Here is a 14,440-nt window from a genome sequence, read left to right on the forward strand (position 1 = left end):
GAACACAGGCTACATGCTAACAAGTGGCTACACGGGACTACAAACGAGGTCATTACAGGTCATCCAGGTGTTTGTGCTGTAGGAGAGGTCAGAGCGGTGAACCTGGTGGTGCTGATGCTGTGGTCATGTGACCATGCTGTAGCTGGTTTATAGTGTAGCATTAGCTTTTAGCTTCTTGTGGTCATATTCAGGCTTCAAGCTATATCTATCTGTGATGTATCAGAAACTTTTGTCTCACAGAATTTACAGCATCAGCATGCATTGCGTGGTGTTTCACATGGAAGGTGTGCAAACATCACATCCAGTAGACTCGGGTCAGCTGTGCAGGCGTCACCATGGAAACGGCGACTGTGCTGGTGTTTAATTATTTTTGATTATCTGAATGCTCAGTCCAACAAATGTAAACAAACCCCACATAGTGTCCTTTACATCTTTCTGTATGTTGCCGTGGTAACGGGCCGACTGGCTCTGAGGGAGACTGCTGCTCAGCGTCGACCGCTGTGATGAATATTACATCCCGTTGCTCGTTCCCACTGCTGAAGTAGAAAATGTACACACACACACACACACGCTCACAGTCAGCAGCTCAGTTGGTGCGGGTTACTCGGGGTGACAGCCTGGAGAGTTGTGCAGCAGAACTGAACTGTGATTGGCTGAGAGGGCAGAAGTGAACAGGACGTCCCAGCCTAGTTTCCACTCTTTGACAGCGTGTGTGTGGGTTTGCAGTTGCTTGTCTGTTTGTGCAGTTTAAGTGTAATTGCTTGACTGTGTGTGTGTGAGTGTGTGGTACTGTCTGTGTTGTAATGGCCTGTCCCCACTTAACCTCAGCAGGGTCTGGAGGCCAACTGGGTTATATAAAGCCTGCTGCTCTGTCGGCCTCACCAGCCAGAAGCTGTGTGTGTGTGTGTGTGTGAGAGAGAGAGTTGTTAGGAAGAACAGAGACAGAGATTTGTTTTGTGTTTCACACAGAGATGAGACAGTTCTGATTTATAACATCCACGTAGACGACTCACTTGTGTGTGAGTGTGTGTGTCAGTCAGGCACAGGTCTGTCACCCTGAAATATAAAATTCAGATTTCTGAAGATGAGCTGATCTTATGAGCGGGCGCAGGGTTTACTGCTGTGGTGACGTCAGAAGTGAGGCAGGAAGCACAGAGCTGCACACGCCAGCGCTCGGCCCGGACTCAGGTGTGTGTGACTACATCTGAAAATGCATAAAGTAAAAGTCTGTATTGGGATCTGCTATCCAGGCATATATCTGACCAGGGTCACATGGCCACCACTAGGAAGCGTTGGTGCAGCACCTCCTCAGTTGCTCGAAATACATCTCCAGCTGTCAGGTGACCTATGTCTCATCCCTTGAGACCAGATCACACCCCTCCAACCCCTGAACGCAAAGACACCTGCTGGTGGATGTGGAAAAAGAAACTAAACAAAAACACAAAGAATCATCAGACATTGAGCTTTTCAGTGGTCCTTGAATGCATCATATGTGTAATACAGTTCAGTTTAAAACATGACCAACACTCAGAGAGTCTCTGTCTGACCTGCAGGCTTCAGCTGCACCTGGCGTGCAGAATAACAGCTGAAACATGCAAACAGATCCATATATATAACATGGAGCCATGATGGAGCTGTGTCCACAGAGGCGCAGGACTTTAAGCTGAGAGAAGAAATCCTTTAATCAGTTTGACAAACACTGAGTAAAATCTCAAAATGTCTGTTTGTCTCTCAGTTTTAATCCTGTGTGTGTGTGTGTGTGTTCATTCAGACTTGTTGCAAACAGACACAAGGTCACATGTCAAATTATATCAATGCATCAGCAGGGATTATGAGATGCTCAGCCTCTCTCCTTCTTTCCAGTCGGTCCTCCTCTCCTTTCTTTCATCTTACTTTTTTTAACATTCATTTCACACCTCTGGCAGTCTGAGGACTGGTGACCAGTCCAGGGTGGACCCCGCCTCTCACCCGTAGATAGCTGGGGTAGGCTCCGACCCCCCCGTGACCCTGCACTGCGGGACACAGGGGGTTAATGGATGGATGGCAGCTTGATTTAAACTGTCGAGTCAGTTTAAAATGAAACGACTCTGATGCACAGTGAACGTTCAGAAGTTGTGCATGAGTCAAAGACCCTGCAGGAGCATAGAGATGCTGGTGGAGGGAAGCCCACTGGCTCCAGTGTTGGGACTCACCGCCCAGTTTCAGGCCTGTGTGTTGGGTTTGACGTGAACACACGGCGTCCTGCAGTGAATCACAACATGCGCTCCTGTGTCCAGCTAACATCAGCGCGGCGGCGGCCATCCGTCTCTGACACCATCAGTGCGGTGCAGATCCGCTCCTACCGCTGACCTTGGTGACATCAGAGGAGTACTTAATGTTCTCTCTGTTGTTAAACATAATAATTAATGACAAACACCTCCCGTCGCCAGCCGCTTCACGTGAGCGTCGGCTGAGGCGGCTTTAAAGAGAGGCTGTTTGATGTACTGGAAATTCAATCTGGCGTGCGGCTGATCCGCCCGGACACGCATTCATTGACCCGTTAATCTGTTCCAGGAACAGCGGGCCGGGTCTGTAACGGGGTCGCCTCTCCTCGGGTTTTTGTGGAATCAGGTGAATGTTTGAGGCGAGACGGCTGGTTCAGTTCATTAGGAGCGTCTGATCAGTTCGATGCAGCAGCGGGTCTTCACGGGGTCTGAGCGGTGTGGGATCTGACTGGAGTCATGTCCAGGTTAGATGAGTGCAGAACAATATTTGTGTCTCTGTGTCACTGTGTTGCTGTTGTTGGTAACCGGTGTGTAACTCTAACTCAGACGGCTGCTCACCTGGACACAAGCTATGCTCATGTTATCAGTCACATGTACAGGAATTAATCTCGCTCGTGTGCACAACTCCTCCCGTTGCCGGCTTGTTTGCATGCACAAATACACCATATGGTCAAAAGTATGTGGACAGTCGGCCTCTGTAATATTACGGACGTGATGAGCGTCAGAGCCGTCTCTGCTCCTCTCTGCTCCTCTGCTGCTCCTCTGCAGGATGTGTGGGAGCTTAGCCTAACATAACATGAAACAAATCAGGAATGATCCCATCAAGCCCAGTTCAAGTCCCCTAAAGTCCATTTTGATGGTGTGATGGGGTTAAAAACCTAATCCTAAAGAAACATAAACACAGGAGGGATTGAGCACCGGGTGGAGCCGCGGCTTAGACAAACACGGCTGGGATTCAGGAAACGTCCAATTTATTCTGATTTGTTTGACTTATAGGACATAAGATTCAGCTCATATTAAATATATATGTACTGTGGAGCTCATAGCTGCTCTGATACCAGGAATCTGTCGCTGGTCTGAGTCAGGCTTTGTTTTCCTGAGTCTGACTCAGTTTGAGCTGAAATGTGTTAAAAATACAGAGAAGTGCTGGCAGCACGTTCTCCTGCATCCGCCTGCTGGATCAATACATTCTATCAGCTTCATTATTTTTGCAGCTACTTGCATTTTAAACGATGATCAGTTTGTCCTAAAAGCGGCTTAGTCTGTTTCCTGAAGTCAGATTAAACGTTAAATATTTTGGAGTTTATTTGATGTTTTAGGTGATGACGATGCACTAATCGTGTTTGTGTTTGTTTATGTGCAGCTTGTGCGGCATCATCCCGGGCCTGAGCAGCGTGCTGCTGCCTCGTATGAACCCGTTCGTCCTGATCAACATGGCCGGCGCTCTGTCCCTCTGCATCACCTACATGCTCATAGAGATCAAGTAAGGATCAGCGTCTCTTTGTGTCCTCAGTTCCTGCCCTCACACCTGACGTCGCTGTTTGTTTGTGTGTTCAGTAACTACAACGCCGTCGACACGGCGTCGGCCGTCGCCATCGCTCTGATGACGTTCGGCACCATGTATCCCATGAGCGTGTACAGCGGCAAAGTGCTGCTGCAGGTGAGACGGACATGTCTGTTGATGCTAAAGCTGCATGCTTCAGTGCTCGACGATGCTGATTATCGTCCCGCTCTCTGTCCACAGACCACGCCCTCACACATCATCGGACAACTGGACAAACTGCTCCGAGAGGTGAGCTGCTGTCGCTGTGCGACTTAAGATTAAGAAGCAAACTTCAGCTCATCATGGAGTCAGTGGAGAGAGCTGTGTGCAGGTTTCTTTGGGCGTGAAGCCGGAGACGTTCACACACAGACGGATGAAGCTCATCGTTTTGTTCCTCATGTGTCTCATCAGGTGTCGACTCTGGACGGAGTCCTGGAGGTCCGCAACGAGCACTTCTGGACTGTTGGCTTTGGATCTCTGGTATGTTTGTGTGCTGTCTGATAGTTGTGTTTGTGTGTGTGAGTACACCTCACCTGTCCTGTGAGAAGGCTGATTTGGGCTGATTTGGTTGGACTGCTGGTGTTTGGCAGATAAAGTTGTCACAAAGATATTTGATTAATAAAAAACCTGATTAAAATGTGACGCTGCTGATTGCTGATGTTACCGTTGCCTAGGAGATGATGAACAGGAAGAGGGTGGGTGAAGGACAGTTCTGTGTGTGTTCAGAATGTTTCAGCTCAGTGTGCGCTCAGCATGAGACACCGTTCATAAGACTCATCTCAAACATGAAGCCTACAGGAGAGAAGGACACGTTTTAGCTGCTGTCACTGTATCTGCGATGAAGGTGGAGCTGAGCTAGCTTCCTACTTAACTTCATGTGAGTTGTGCAGTTGTGCAGAGGCCTGGCAGCTCCGGACAGTTTAAGAAACCCTGCTTTCCCTCCTCAGCCTCCCTCCGCCCCTCCTCCTGGGCTCTGTCTCTCTTTCTCCCCGTCCCTCCTCCATCTCCTCCATCATTCGTCGGATCGGAGCAGACGATCTTCAGGGATTTGCTCACTCAGACGAAAAGAAGGAACAAGTCATTCATGCGGAGCGTTTCCTTCTCTCTCTCTCTCTCTTTGTGGAGGAACGCTGCTGTTGTTTGTGTTGTTTGTGTTGAGTTGTCGTCGTCTGTGTTGCACGTTGTCACGGCGGCAAACAAGCCCAGCTGGCTTTACAAGGCGGCTGAGGTCCCAGGGTGCTGGGAAACATAGGAGCACACACACACCTACGCCCTTTCTTTCCAGAGAAATAATTGAACACCTTCAGAATGAAGACGTGAGCGCCTGTCGTCCTCCGCCTGCTGTTGTAGCGTCATACCCCCGGCTGCCTGCAGGGGGAGCAGTGCTGTCTGTTTATTTCAGCCCTGCTGCTGTTTTTAATGGCTTTTATTTGTGCTATCGACGCCGTGACTGTTGTTGTTGTTGTGATGCTGCAGCAGTTACACAACTGTTGGTTGTTGGCCCACTGCTAACAGAGCAGCTGTCCAAACTGATTTGACCCTCTGACTGCACTTCTGCCCCACGGGGCGACTCGCTGCCGCTGTGTGTGTCTGTGTGTGTGTGTGTCCTTTTGAGGTCTGAATATTCACATAAGGACGATAAAACCAGGGAGCAAGGACAAACCAAATGCCTCCGCTCGGTGTTGGAGTGTTTAAAGGCTCAGTCTGGATCTGATTTATTGATCAGAGACTCCTGAGCTGGAGGAGCGTCATAACGTTTATTAGTCTGTTTGTCTGGAAGGTCACAGAGATTCTCACCTGACAGAGCAGAGGACGTCTTTAGACCTCTCCGGCATGAGATGAAACTTTATTAATCTCAAAGGAAACATGAATCAGTGTTTTATGTTCATGAATAAATGTTTTGTCAGTTATTTGTTTGTATTGTTATCGTTTGACTCCTGTTGTAACCTTCCCGTCCCTCCTGTCCCTCCTGTCCCTCCTGTCCCTTCCCGTCCCCCTCCTGTCCCTCCTGTCCCTTCCCGTCCCTCTCTTCTTCTTTTCCAGGCTGGCTCTGCCCATGTTCGGATCCGCCGTGATGCCAACGAGCAGCTGGTCCTGGCTCACGTCACCAACCGGCTGCTGCCGCTCGTCTCCACGCTCACCATCCAGATCTTCAAAGACGACTGGGCCAGGCCTCTCCTCACCGGGGCCCTCTCCTCCTCCTCTGCTGCTGCTTCTCCTCTGGGTCCTGCTGAAGGTTACGCCGCCCTCTCCTCCTCTTCCTCTCTTGCCCCTCTGCTGTTGGCTTCAGGAGGAGAATTGGACCCGCTGACCTCCACCCCGTCCAAACCCACCAGCCCTCCTCCAGAGTTCTCCTTCGACACGCCAGGCAGGAACGTGCAGCCGGTGGTCCTACCTGCTCCGGGGCACCACGTCCACAGGCCCTACGGAGGCCTGGGACTCTCCTACGGAGCTGCTCCCTACAGGGGTATGCTGAGCCAGGGCCTGGCGCGGCCCGGCGGGGGGCTGGGACTGGGCCTGCAGGGCGTGGGGGCTGGGTTCGGACTGGGTGTAGGAGGGAGCGGAGTGCCTTCGTCTCAGAGCTACAGGACTGCTTTCGGAGGGCCAGCAGCTCCGCTGCGGTTTGGAAGCAGCAACCCTCTGGCTTCACAGGCGCAGTACAGACAGTACCGACCCTGACTGTGTCCAGTCGGACCTGAACTGTTTCTCTGATACTTGAAAACATGAGCTGATGGATTTTTAATGGAAGGTCCGGTTTCTGAGGTCCCTGTGTGGATGGCTCACTCCCGCCTGCAGAGCAGACACCCACTGTGTGCTGGTATTTATTTAACTGTTGGAGAACCAGGAACACGGCTGTTTGGACTGTGAGGTGACGCAAAGCTGCGCTCACATGTGTTTATGGGTAATTTGTAGAAAGGGATTCATCCTCCTGACTTCAGAGGTCAGAGGTGACCTGAGGGTGCACAGTACCTGCAAACTATGGAAGACGAAGCGCGTCGGACCAACTAGAGCCAGACAGGAAGTGTTAACTTTAACCCTCTGAACTCCAAAAATAACAGCGTTATTCTGCACACACACACCCTCTGACTGCAGACATGATGGAGCTGAGGGTGTAGAGGACCACTGAGAACAGAGTCCAGAGGGTTAAAGAAGGCAGTGTCGGTATCTTTCAGAGAAATGTAGAAACATTCCAACATCTTAAAGCTCAGAGTAATGATCGGACTTTGATGAAATCATGTGAGAACACGCCAGCGAGCTCCGAGCGACTCATCAGTCATCTCTTTGTGTTCATCATCTGCTCGCCGGTCAGTCCTCTTAAATATTCTGTAAATCCAGAGGATTGTGGAGAAAAGCTGATGAGCCTGTGAGGAGAGCGTGCTCCTCAGCTTTGTATTAAGTTCTGTGGATCTCTGGGAGTGTGTATCTGACTGGGATGTGATGATTTTCTTTATTTTATGACGTGAGCTCCGGCCGAGTGTCACAGGCAGACTCCTCCTCGTTCCTCTCACACACGCCTCATGGTTCTGATGCCTGAAACTTGAGTCAGGATGTTTGGTTTACGGTCGCCTCTTGTCGGTGACACTCGGCCCGGTGACACATGTTCCATGTATGTTTATTTAAGAGGCTTGTTATTAAAGAACAGTTTCTCATCATCTGTGTTTCCTGTGGAGCTGAAGCAGAAATGTATTCACCTGTTCTTCAGGTTCTGTTGTCATGATTCTGCTGCTTTGTCTCTGCTTTAATTTCTCTCCCCCGAGCAAGGCCTGATGGGAAAAGCTCTCCTGGTCCTGATGCGGTCCGATGACCTCCTGACGTCTCAGCCTCAGCTGTAAAGCTGCCCCCCCTCCTCAGGGACGTGCCTGTTCATGTAGCACCATGGACCGGCCGCTCAGGAGGCTTCTCTGAACTCCAGAGGCCACGAACAACTTCCTGTGAACGAGAAGAAGCTTAAAGCAGAGTGAGGACGGTGTCCGGGCGCGGCCTCCTGCTGCTGAGGCCTCCTGCTGCTGGTCGGTCAGTCAGACAGACACGAGCAGCACACACACACACACACACACACACATTTAAACCTAGAAGAGTCTGAATTTCACATGGAAAGTGCCGGAATCCTGAACAATCTGATTTTGTGATTGGTTGTGGATCAGGTGAATGGATAGGTTGCAGCAGCAGTGACCGTCAGGCCTGTGTTACCATCACTGTTCTTAATTCACAGCAAACCAACACTGACGGCCCACAGCTGTGAGTTTTGGTGACGGGTGGTTGGTTCACTTTTTAACCCTTCCAGGCCTTCTGGCCCCCCTCTGCACAGCCCTGTAGTGCAGAGGGGGGCCAGAAGGCCTGGAAGGGTCTCTTTGTTTAAAGTCTAGCGAGGGGGCAGATCAGGCCGTTTGAGGAGGAGGAAGTGATGAAGATGCTCCTCCACAGGTCTGAAAGCAGACGGCACTCAGGGATGATTTGTACTCTTTGAGTTTCACGATGTTTTCCTGTTTCCTGATCGACTCCTGATCAGTGAGTGAAGTCTGCAGCTGACGGGTTCTCTGATGGATTGATTGGTTTGGGACATAAACAGTTTGTCGTGTCCTGGTATCCCATGGCAACCGTCCAGAGGCATGCGTTCATCATGGCTGGTCAGGGTCAGGGCAGAAGCAGCAGAGACTCCCCGTCTCCTTCTGGAGCATCCTCGCCTGCTCCCAGGCCTGCTGGGAGATGTAGTCCTTCTGATGAGCCTCCATGATTTCCTGATTTCCTCACCGCTGCTCTGATCCAAAGACCTTCTTCTTTTTGTACACCTCTCCTACGGTCTGCAGCCTCCTCTTCATCATCCTCCTTGTCCAGGGAGTCTCTCTGAGGTCTTCCACCAGCTGAGCTCTGCTCCCATGTCTGGCTGCCAAAACATCTTTCATACACTTTTCCTTCAGGTGTTTTGTCTTCGGCTGCTTTGTTTCATTTGGTCTCATCATCCAATCACTGAGTCTCACAGTGAGCGATGAGGCACCCTCACTTTTTTAGTTTTTCAAAACTTAATTTTATACTTTAATTATTCTTTATTATTTCTTATCAAACTTTTCTGCAGTTTATTGGACTGTGTGGACTTCCTGAAAGAATCCAACCTGTGTGCAATGAATCCTGGGATATGTGGTGCTGTGAAGGCTCCGCCTGCTGCTTCCTGCAGGAGAGGTGGTGTTTGTTAATTTGATGAATCTTTAACGTAAAACCCACACACATGTAAAACACACACTCACTCACACACACTCACACACACACACTCACACACACACACACACACACACTCACACACACACACACACTCACATTCACTCACACACACTCACTCATACTAACACACACACTGACACACAGCTCGGTCCTGGAACCTGTTTAAGTGCCTCGTCTGAAGAATTTCATTTCCTCTCCAGCAGAGGATAATCCGTGCTCCATTTTTGTTCTGCAGCTTTTGGAGGAGATTTTGAACAAACAATCAAAGAAGTACTTTGGCCTCGGAGCTTAGCCGGGCTTCTGCTCCCCGAGCGGCGGATGTGCTCAACAGCCCTAAGCTTCTAAAAAGGTCCCCTGGCATTTTGAAGTTCAGAGGCGCAGTGTTTGTATTAGTGTTGACTTCACATGCTTGTTACTAAACAAATGGGGTAGAGCCTCTGTAATCTGTGCCGAAAATCCTCCAAAAATGAATGAGATCTGCGCCGCGCCTCGGCTTTCTGGGTCAGCCTGACGCAGCTGCTTCACGCCGCGGAGGGCGCCGGCGGCCGTGTGACGGGCGCCCCGGGTCGGAGCACCAGACCGCTCACATGGAACCTGACAGCGGAGGTCAGGGGAGGTCAGAGGGGAGCGTCCGTACACTGTAACTCCCTGAAACTTCAGATTGAGAGTTTAATCTCAGACGTGGAGACGTTTCCCCTGAAATCTGGAGGTACCACAGTAAGAATCCTCTTTAACCCTTCAGCACCTTCATTCAGCCTTTCTGCACACTTCATCACATCCACAGCACCTGCAGCTCACAATATAAGACACAATCATTGATGTGTGTTTGTCTGGTCACAGCTGATGCTCTGTGTTCCTCACACCTCTGCACATCAGCTGTATTAATAACCAAGTAAAACGTATTTTCTGACAATATGACACATTTATGAGAAACATTTACAGGAAAACTGTCTACGTATGAACAGCTCATAAACCTGAGATAAAATAAGTTCTTCAACATGAAAATAACATGTATTCTTACAAATTAGAATTTTGTACATGTTAATACATCTATAAACATGCACATAAGAACATGGATGTTTAATGACATCAAATCAGACAAGTAGTAATAATTAGACGTGATGTTATCATTATAGATTTTCTCTTTAAGTGAAACATTCTAAATATTTTTAATCAAAACTCACAAGAAAAACATTTTCAGTGAAATAATACCTTGAATAGACTCATATCACAGATCAGACGTCCTGCACTCTGAGGTCAGACTTGTGATTTACAGGCAGCTCCTGTAGTTTGTCCACACCTTGAGCTGAGCTTCGTTGTTGTTTCCTAAATGTTTGTGTTTGTTGTGACTGTTTTCCTGTAAAGCCTCCAGCTGCACGGTGTCATGACGTCTGAGGAGAATCCTGAGCGAGCAGCTGCAGAAAAAACAATGTTTTGACTTTGAGGCAGCGTGACGTCGATGATGGTGACCGAACATCAACAGGTTCAGAGGTGCTCAGTGAGTCTGCAGGAGACCTGCTGCAGCCGCGTGTGTGTGTGTGTGTGTCTCTGTGTCTCTGTGTGTGTCTGTGTGTTTGTCTTTGTGTCTCTGTGTGTGTGCAGCAGTGCAGGATGTTAATGATGTCAGAGGTCACATGAGGTCACAGTGCCTGGCCTCGACTGTGCTAACTGGAGCAGAAAATGGAGAGGGCGGGATCTGTGACATCACTGACACGTGGACCGTCCAATGGGCTCGCAGAAGCCATGATATCATTTAGAATGTATGTCACATGACCTCAGCCTCTATAGGAGGAGAGAGATAGTAGTGTCAGCCGGAATGAAATCACTGTGTTAATCTGTGTGTGTGTGTGTGTCTGTGTGTGTGTGTTGTGCAACGCTGGCAGTGAACACTGTGTTCAGACAGGCAGGATCACTGCATCTGTTTACAGCGACCTGCAGATTAGATCAGACCTCACACTTCAAATAGAGACTAATCCAACACAACACACACACACACACACACAGACACACACACACACAGCTCTGTAGGAACATTAAAGTCAGTGACCTAATCCATGGAGTCAAATAGAAACACTTACAATCAGAGCTGTGATCATGGAGATGGTGTGTGTGCCTGTCAAATCACACACATACACACACACACACACACCCTCTATAAGCACCACATACACTAACCCCCCCCCCCCCACTTCATGAAGGAACACACATATTGATTAAAATCCTGCCTATATGATGTTTGTGTGTCTGTGTTTTTGTGTGTGTCTGTGTTTTTGTGTGTCTCTGTGTGTCTGTGTTTTTGTGTGTGTCTGTGTTTTTGTGTGTCTCTGTGTGTCTGTGTTTTTGTGTGTCTCTGTGTGTCTGTGTGTGTCTCTGTGTGTCTGTGTCTCTCTGTGTTTTTGTGTGTGTGTGTGTGAGGTCTGCAGCAGCGTCCAGGTCGTCCATGTGGATGCAGGAACCAAAGTTTCAAGCATCACTCAGAGCGTCGCTCTTCCTCCGCCGGCTGAATCCATCCATCCTGCTGCTGCCTCCCTCCCAGGTAAACACACACACACACAGGCAGGAGACGTCTTTGTGTCATTGTCTGCATTAAGCTTAATGTTTGTCAGGCGGGGCTGACAGCAGAGGAGATGCAGTGTGTGAGCTGCAGCAGCAGGGCGGCGCCGTCGAGCTGAACTTGAACTTGGCCCTGTTTGATGTTGATGCTGTTTGACGTCTCGCCGCCTCCTCGCTCACCCACAGTCAAACACAGAGTGCTCCGTGCCCATTAACAATGCATAGAGTGTGTGAGTGTGTCTGTAGAACAGTTTGGCTTTTTGAATGCTGTCTTCAGTGTCTGACCCTACACTGCGACTGCTGCGTTCTTGTTGTTATGTTGTTAGTATTGAAGACGCATGACTGTCTGTTATTACGCCATCAGTACACGTCTGGAGGAGGAGGTGTGTGTTCAGCACGGCTACAAACAGCAGCTGCTGCAGATATTTAACTATTTATATTCTTACAGCCTCTACAAACCAGCGCGTTTCCTCTCACAGCGGCTGCAGGTCGGACAGATGCTCTGTGAACGCTGGTCATGTGACTGCTGCTCATCATGGCTTCCTGCTGGGTGCTGAGGAGGTGTGTTGATGCTGCACTGAGCAGCAGGTCTGTGAAAACACCAACAACCGTTTAAATGTTTCAGCTGCAGATATCTGTGTGTGTGTGTGTGTGTGTGTCATTAACGATAGGTGATGCATCGACTGCATGTGGACGGTGTGTTGGGTGGTTTAGCAGGAACACTCAAAGGGCAGCAGGGTCAGCTGTGTTTCCACACAACAGCAAACTGCCAGAGGGCGGAGAGGGGGAGGGGGTGTGTGTCTGTGTGTGTATAAAGGGGTAAACAAGGCGCACAGGACAGATTTGTGAACATGTGACCTGAATTTGCTGCTGTGAAGGTCGGTGTGTGTGTGTGTCTGTGTGTGTGTGTCTGTGTGTGTGTGTGTGTGTGTGTCTGTGTGTGTGTGGGAAAGCAGGAGCTGAATGATGATGCAGACGGAGGCCTACACAACGACTCACCTCACAGAGCGCCGTCTGCTGATGATTTGCTGATGATGTCAGTGGGGCGGCTCACTCTGATTGGCCGTTCAGCTTAATGAACCTGATCTTTGTTTTAGGACTTCAACATGGCCGCCATCCAGTCTGCAGCTCTTCCTGCCTCCACGAGTGAATGGTGAATACAGAGCGCTGCCCCCTGCAGGTGAGGAGGGTCCTTGCTGATTCATGATGTGTTTGTGGTGTGTTTGAGGAAGATATGATGATAACAGGCACTTCTACTGAAACCGCCGCACTGATTGGTCCGGCTCTGACCGAGCTCACAGCTTGAAGCCTGCCGGATGGAATTGTGGGAGTTTGTGATGAGAGTGAGACCCCGGCTGCCTCACAGGGAAAAAAACGTTTAGCTCATTGAGATGTGACGCTGAGGCATTTAATGCAGAATCATAACGTACTCACTGACACCTGCTGCGCGCCCGTGGTCGAGCTGAAGCCCTGTGATTGGTCCAAACGACAGGGGGAGGCGGAGGAACGAGGGTTACCCCACAGACACACACAGCTCCTCACAGACACACACAGCTCCTCACAGACACACACAGCTCCCCACAGACACACACAGCTCCTCACAGACACACACACAGCTCCTCACAGACACACACACAGCTCCTCACAGACACACACAGCTCCTCACACACACAGCTCCTCACAGACACACACAGCTCCTCACAGACACAGCTCCTCACAGACACACACAGCTCCTCACAGACACACACACAGCTCCTCACAGACACACACAGCTCCTCACAGACACACACACAGCTCCTCACACACACACACAGCTCCTCACAGACACACACAGCTCCTCACAGACACACACACAGCTCCTCACACACACACACAGCTCCTCACAGACACACACACAGCTCCTCACAGACACACACACAGCTCCTCACAGACACACACAGCTCCTCACAGACACAGCTCCTCACAGACACACACAGCTCCTCACAGACACACACACAGCTCCTCACAGACACACACACAGCTCCTCACAGACACACACAGCTCCTCACAGACACACACACAGCTCCTCACACACACACACAGCTCCTCACAGACACACACACAGCTCCTCACAGACACACACACAGCTCCTCACAGACACACACAGCTCCTCACAGACACACACACAGCTCCTCACAGACACACACACAGCTCCTCACAGACACACACACAGCTCCCACAGACACACACAGCTCCTCACAGACACACACACAGCTCCTCACAGACACACACACAGCTCCTCACAGACACACACAGCTCCTCACAGACACACACACAGCTCCTCACAGACACACACAGCTCCCCACAGACACACACACAGCTCCTCACAGACACACACACAGCTCCTCACAGACACACACACAGCTCCTCACAGCTCCTCACAGACACACACACAGCTCCTCACAGCTCCTCACAGACACACACAGCTCCTCACAGACACACACAGCTCCTCACAGACACACACACAGCTCCTCACAGACACACACAGCTCCCTCACAGACACACACACAGCTCCCCTCAGACACACACACAGCTCCTCACAGACACACACAGCTCCTCACAGACACAGCTCCTCACAGACACACACACAGCTCCTCACAGCTCCTCACAGACACACACAGCTCCTCACAGACACACACAGCTCCTCACAGACACACACACAGCTCCTCACAGACACACACAGCTCCTCACAGACACACACACAGCTCCCCTCAGACACACACACAGCTCCTCACAGACACACACAGCTCCTCACAGACACAGCTCCTCACAGACACACACACAGCTCCTCACAGACACACACACAGCTCCTCACAGACACACA

General features: G+C 50.2%; 1 protein-coding gene across 2 annotated transcripts in view; it reads left to right on the top strand.

Moving 5' to 3' along the window:
* slc30a6 (solute carrier family 30 member 6) overlaps nt 1–7,460 on the top strand; it is a 37,851-nt gene extending 30,391 nt beyond the window's left edge. The window contains exons 11-15 of one of the 2 annotated variants that reach the window (XM_028422810.1): nt 3,628–3,747; nt 3,822–3,924; nt 4,009–4,056; nt 4,219–4,287; nt 5,851–7,460. In XM_028422810.1, coding sequence (XP_028278611.1) covers nt 3,628–3,747; nt 3,822–3,924; nt 4,009–4,056; nt 4,219–4,287; nt 5,851–6,486 — 976 coding nt within the window. In that variant the 3' untranslated portion in view covers nt 6,487–7,460. The remainder of the gene's footprint in view (nt 1–3,627; nt 3,748–3,821; nt 3,925–4,008; nt 4,057–4,218; nt 4,288–5,850) is intronic. The other variant, XM_028422811.1, reaches the window with a different exon arrangement.
* Nucleotides 7,461–14,440: the final 6,980 nt, after the last annotated feature.

Source organism: Parambassis ranga, chromosome 15 (genome assembly GCF_900634625.1).
Source record: "Parambassis ranga chromosome 15, fParRan2.1, whole genome shotgun sequence".
Taxonomy (NCBI): Eukaryota; Metazoa; Chordata; class Actinopteri; family Ambassidae; genus Parambassis; species Parambassis ranga.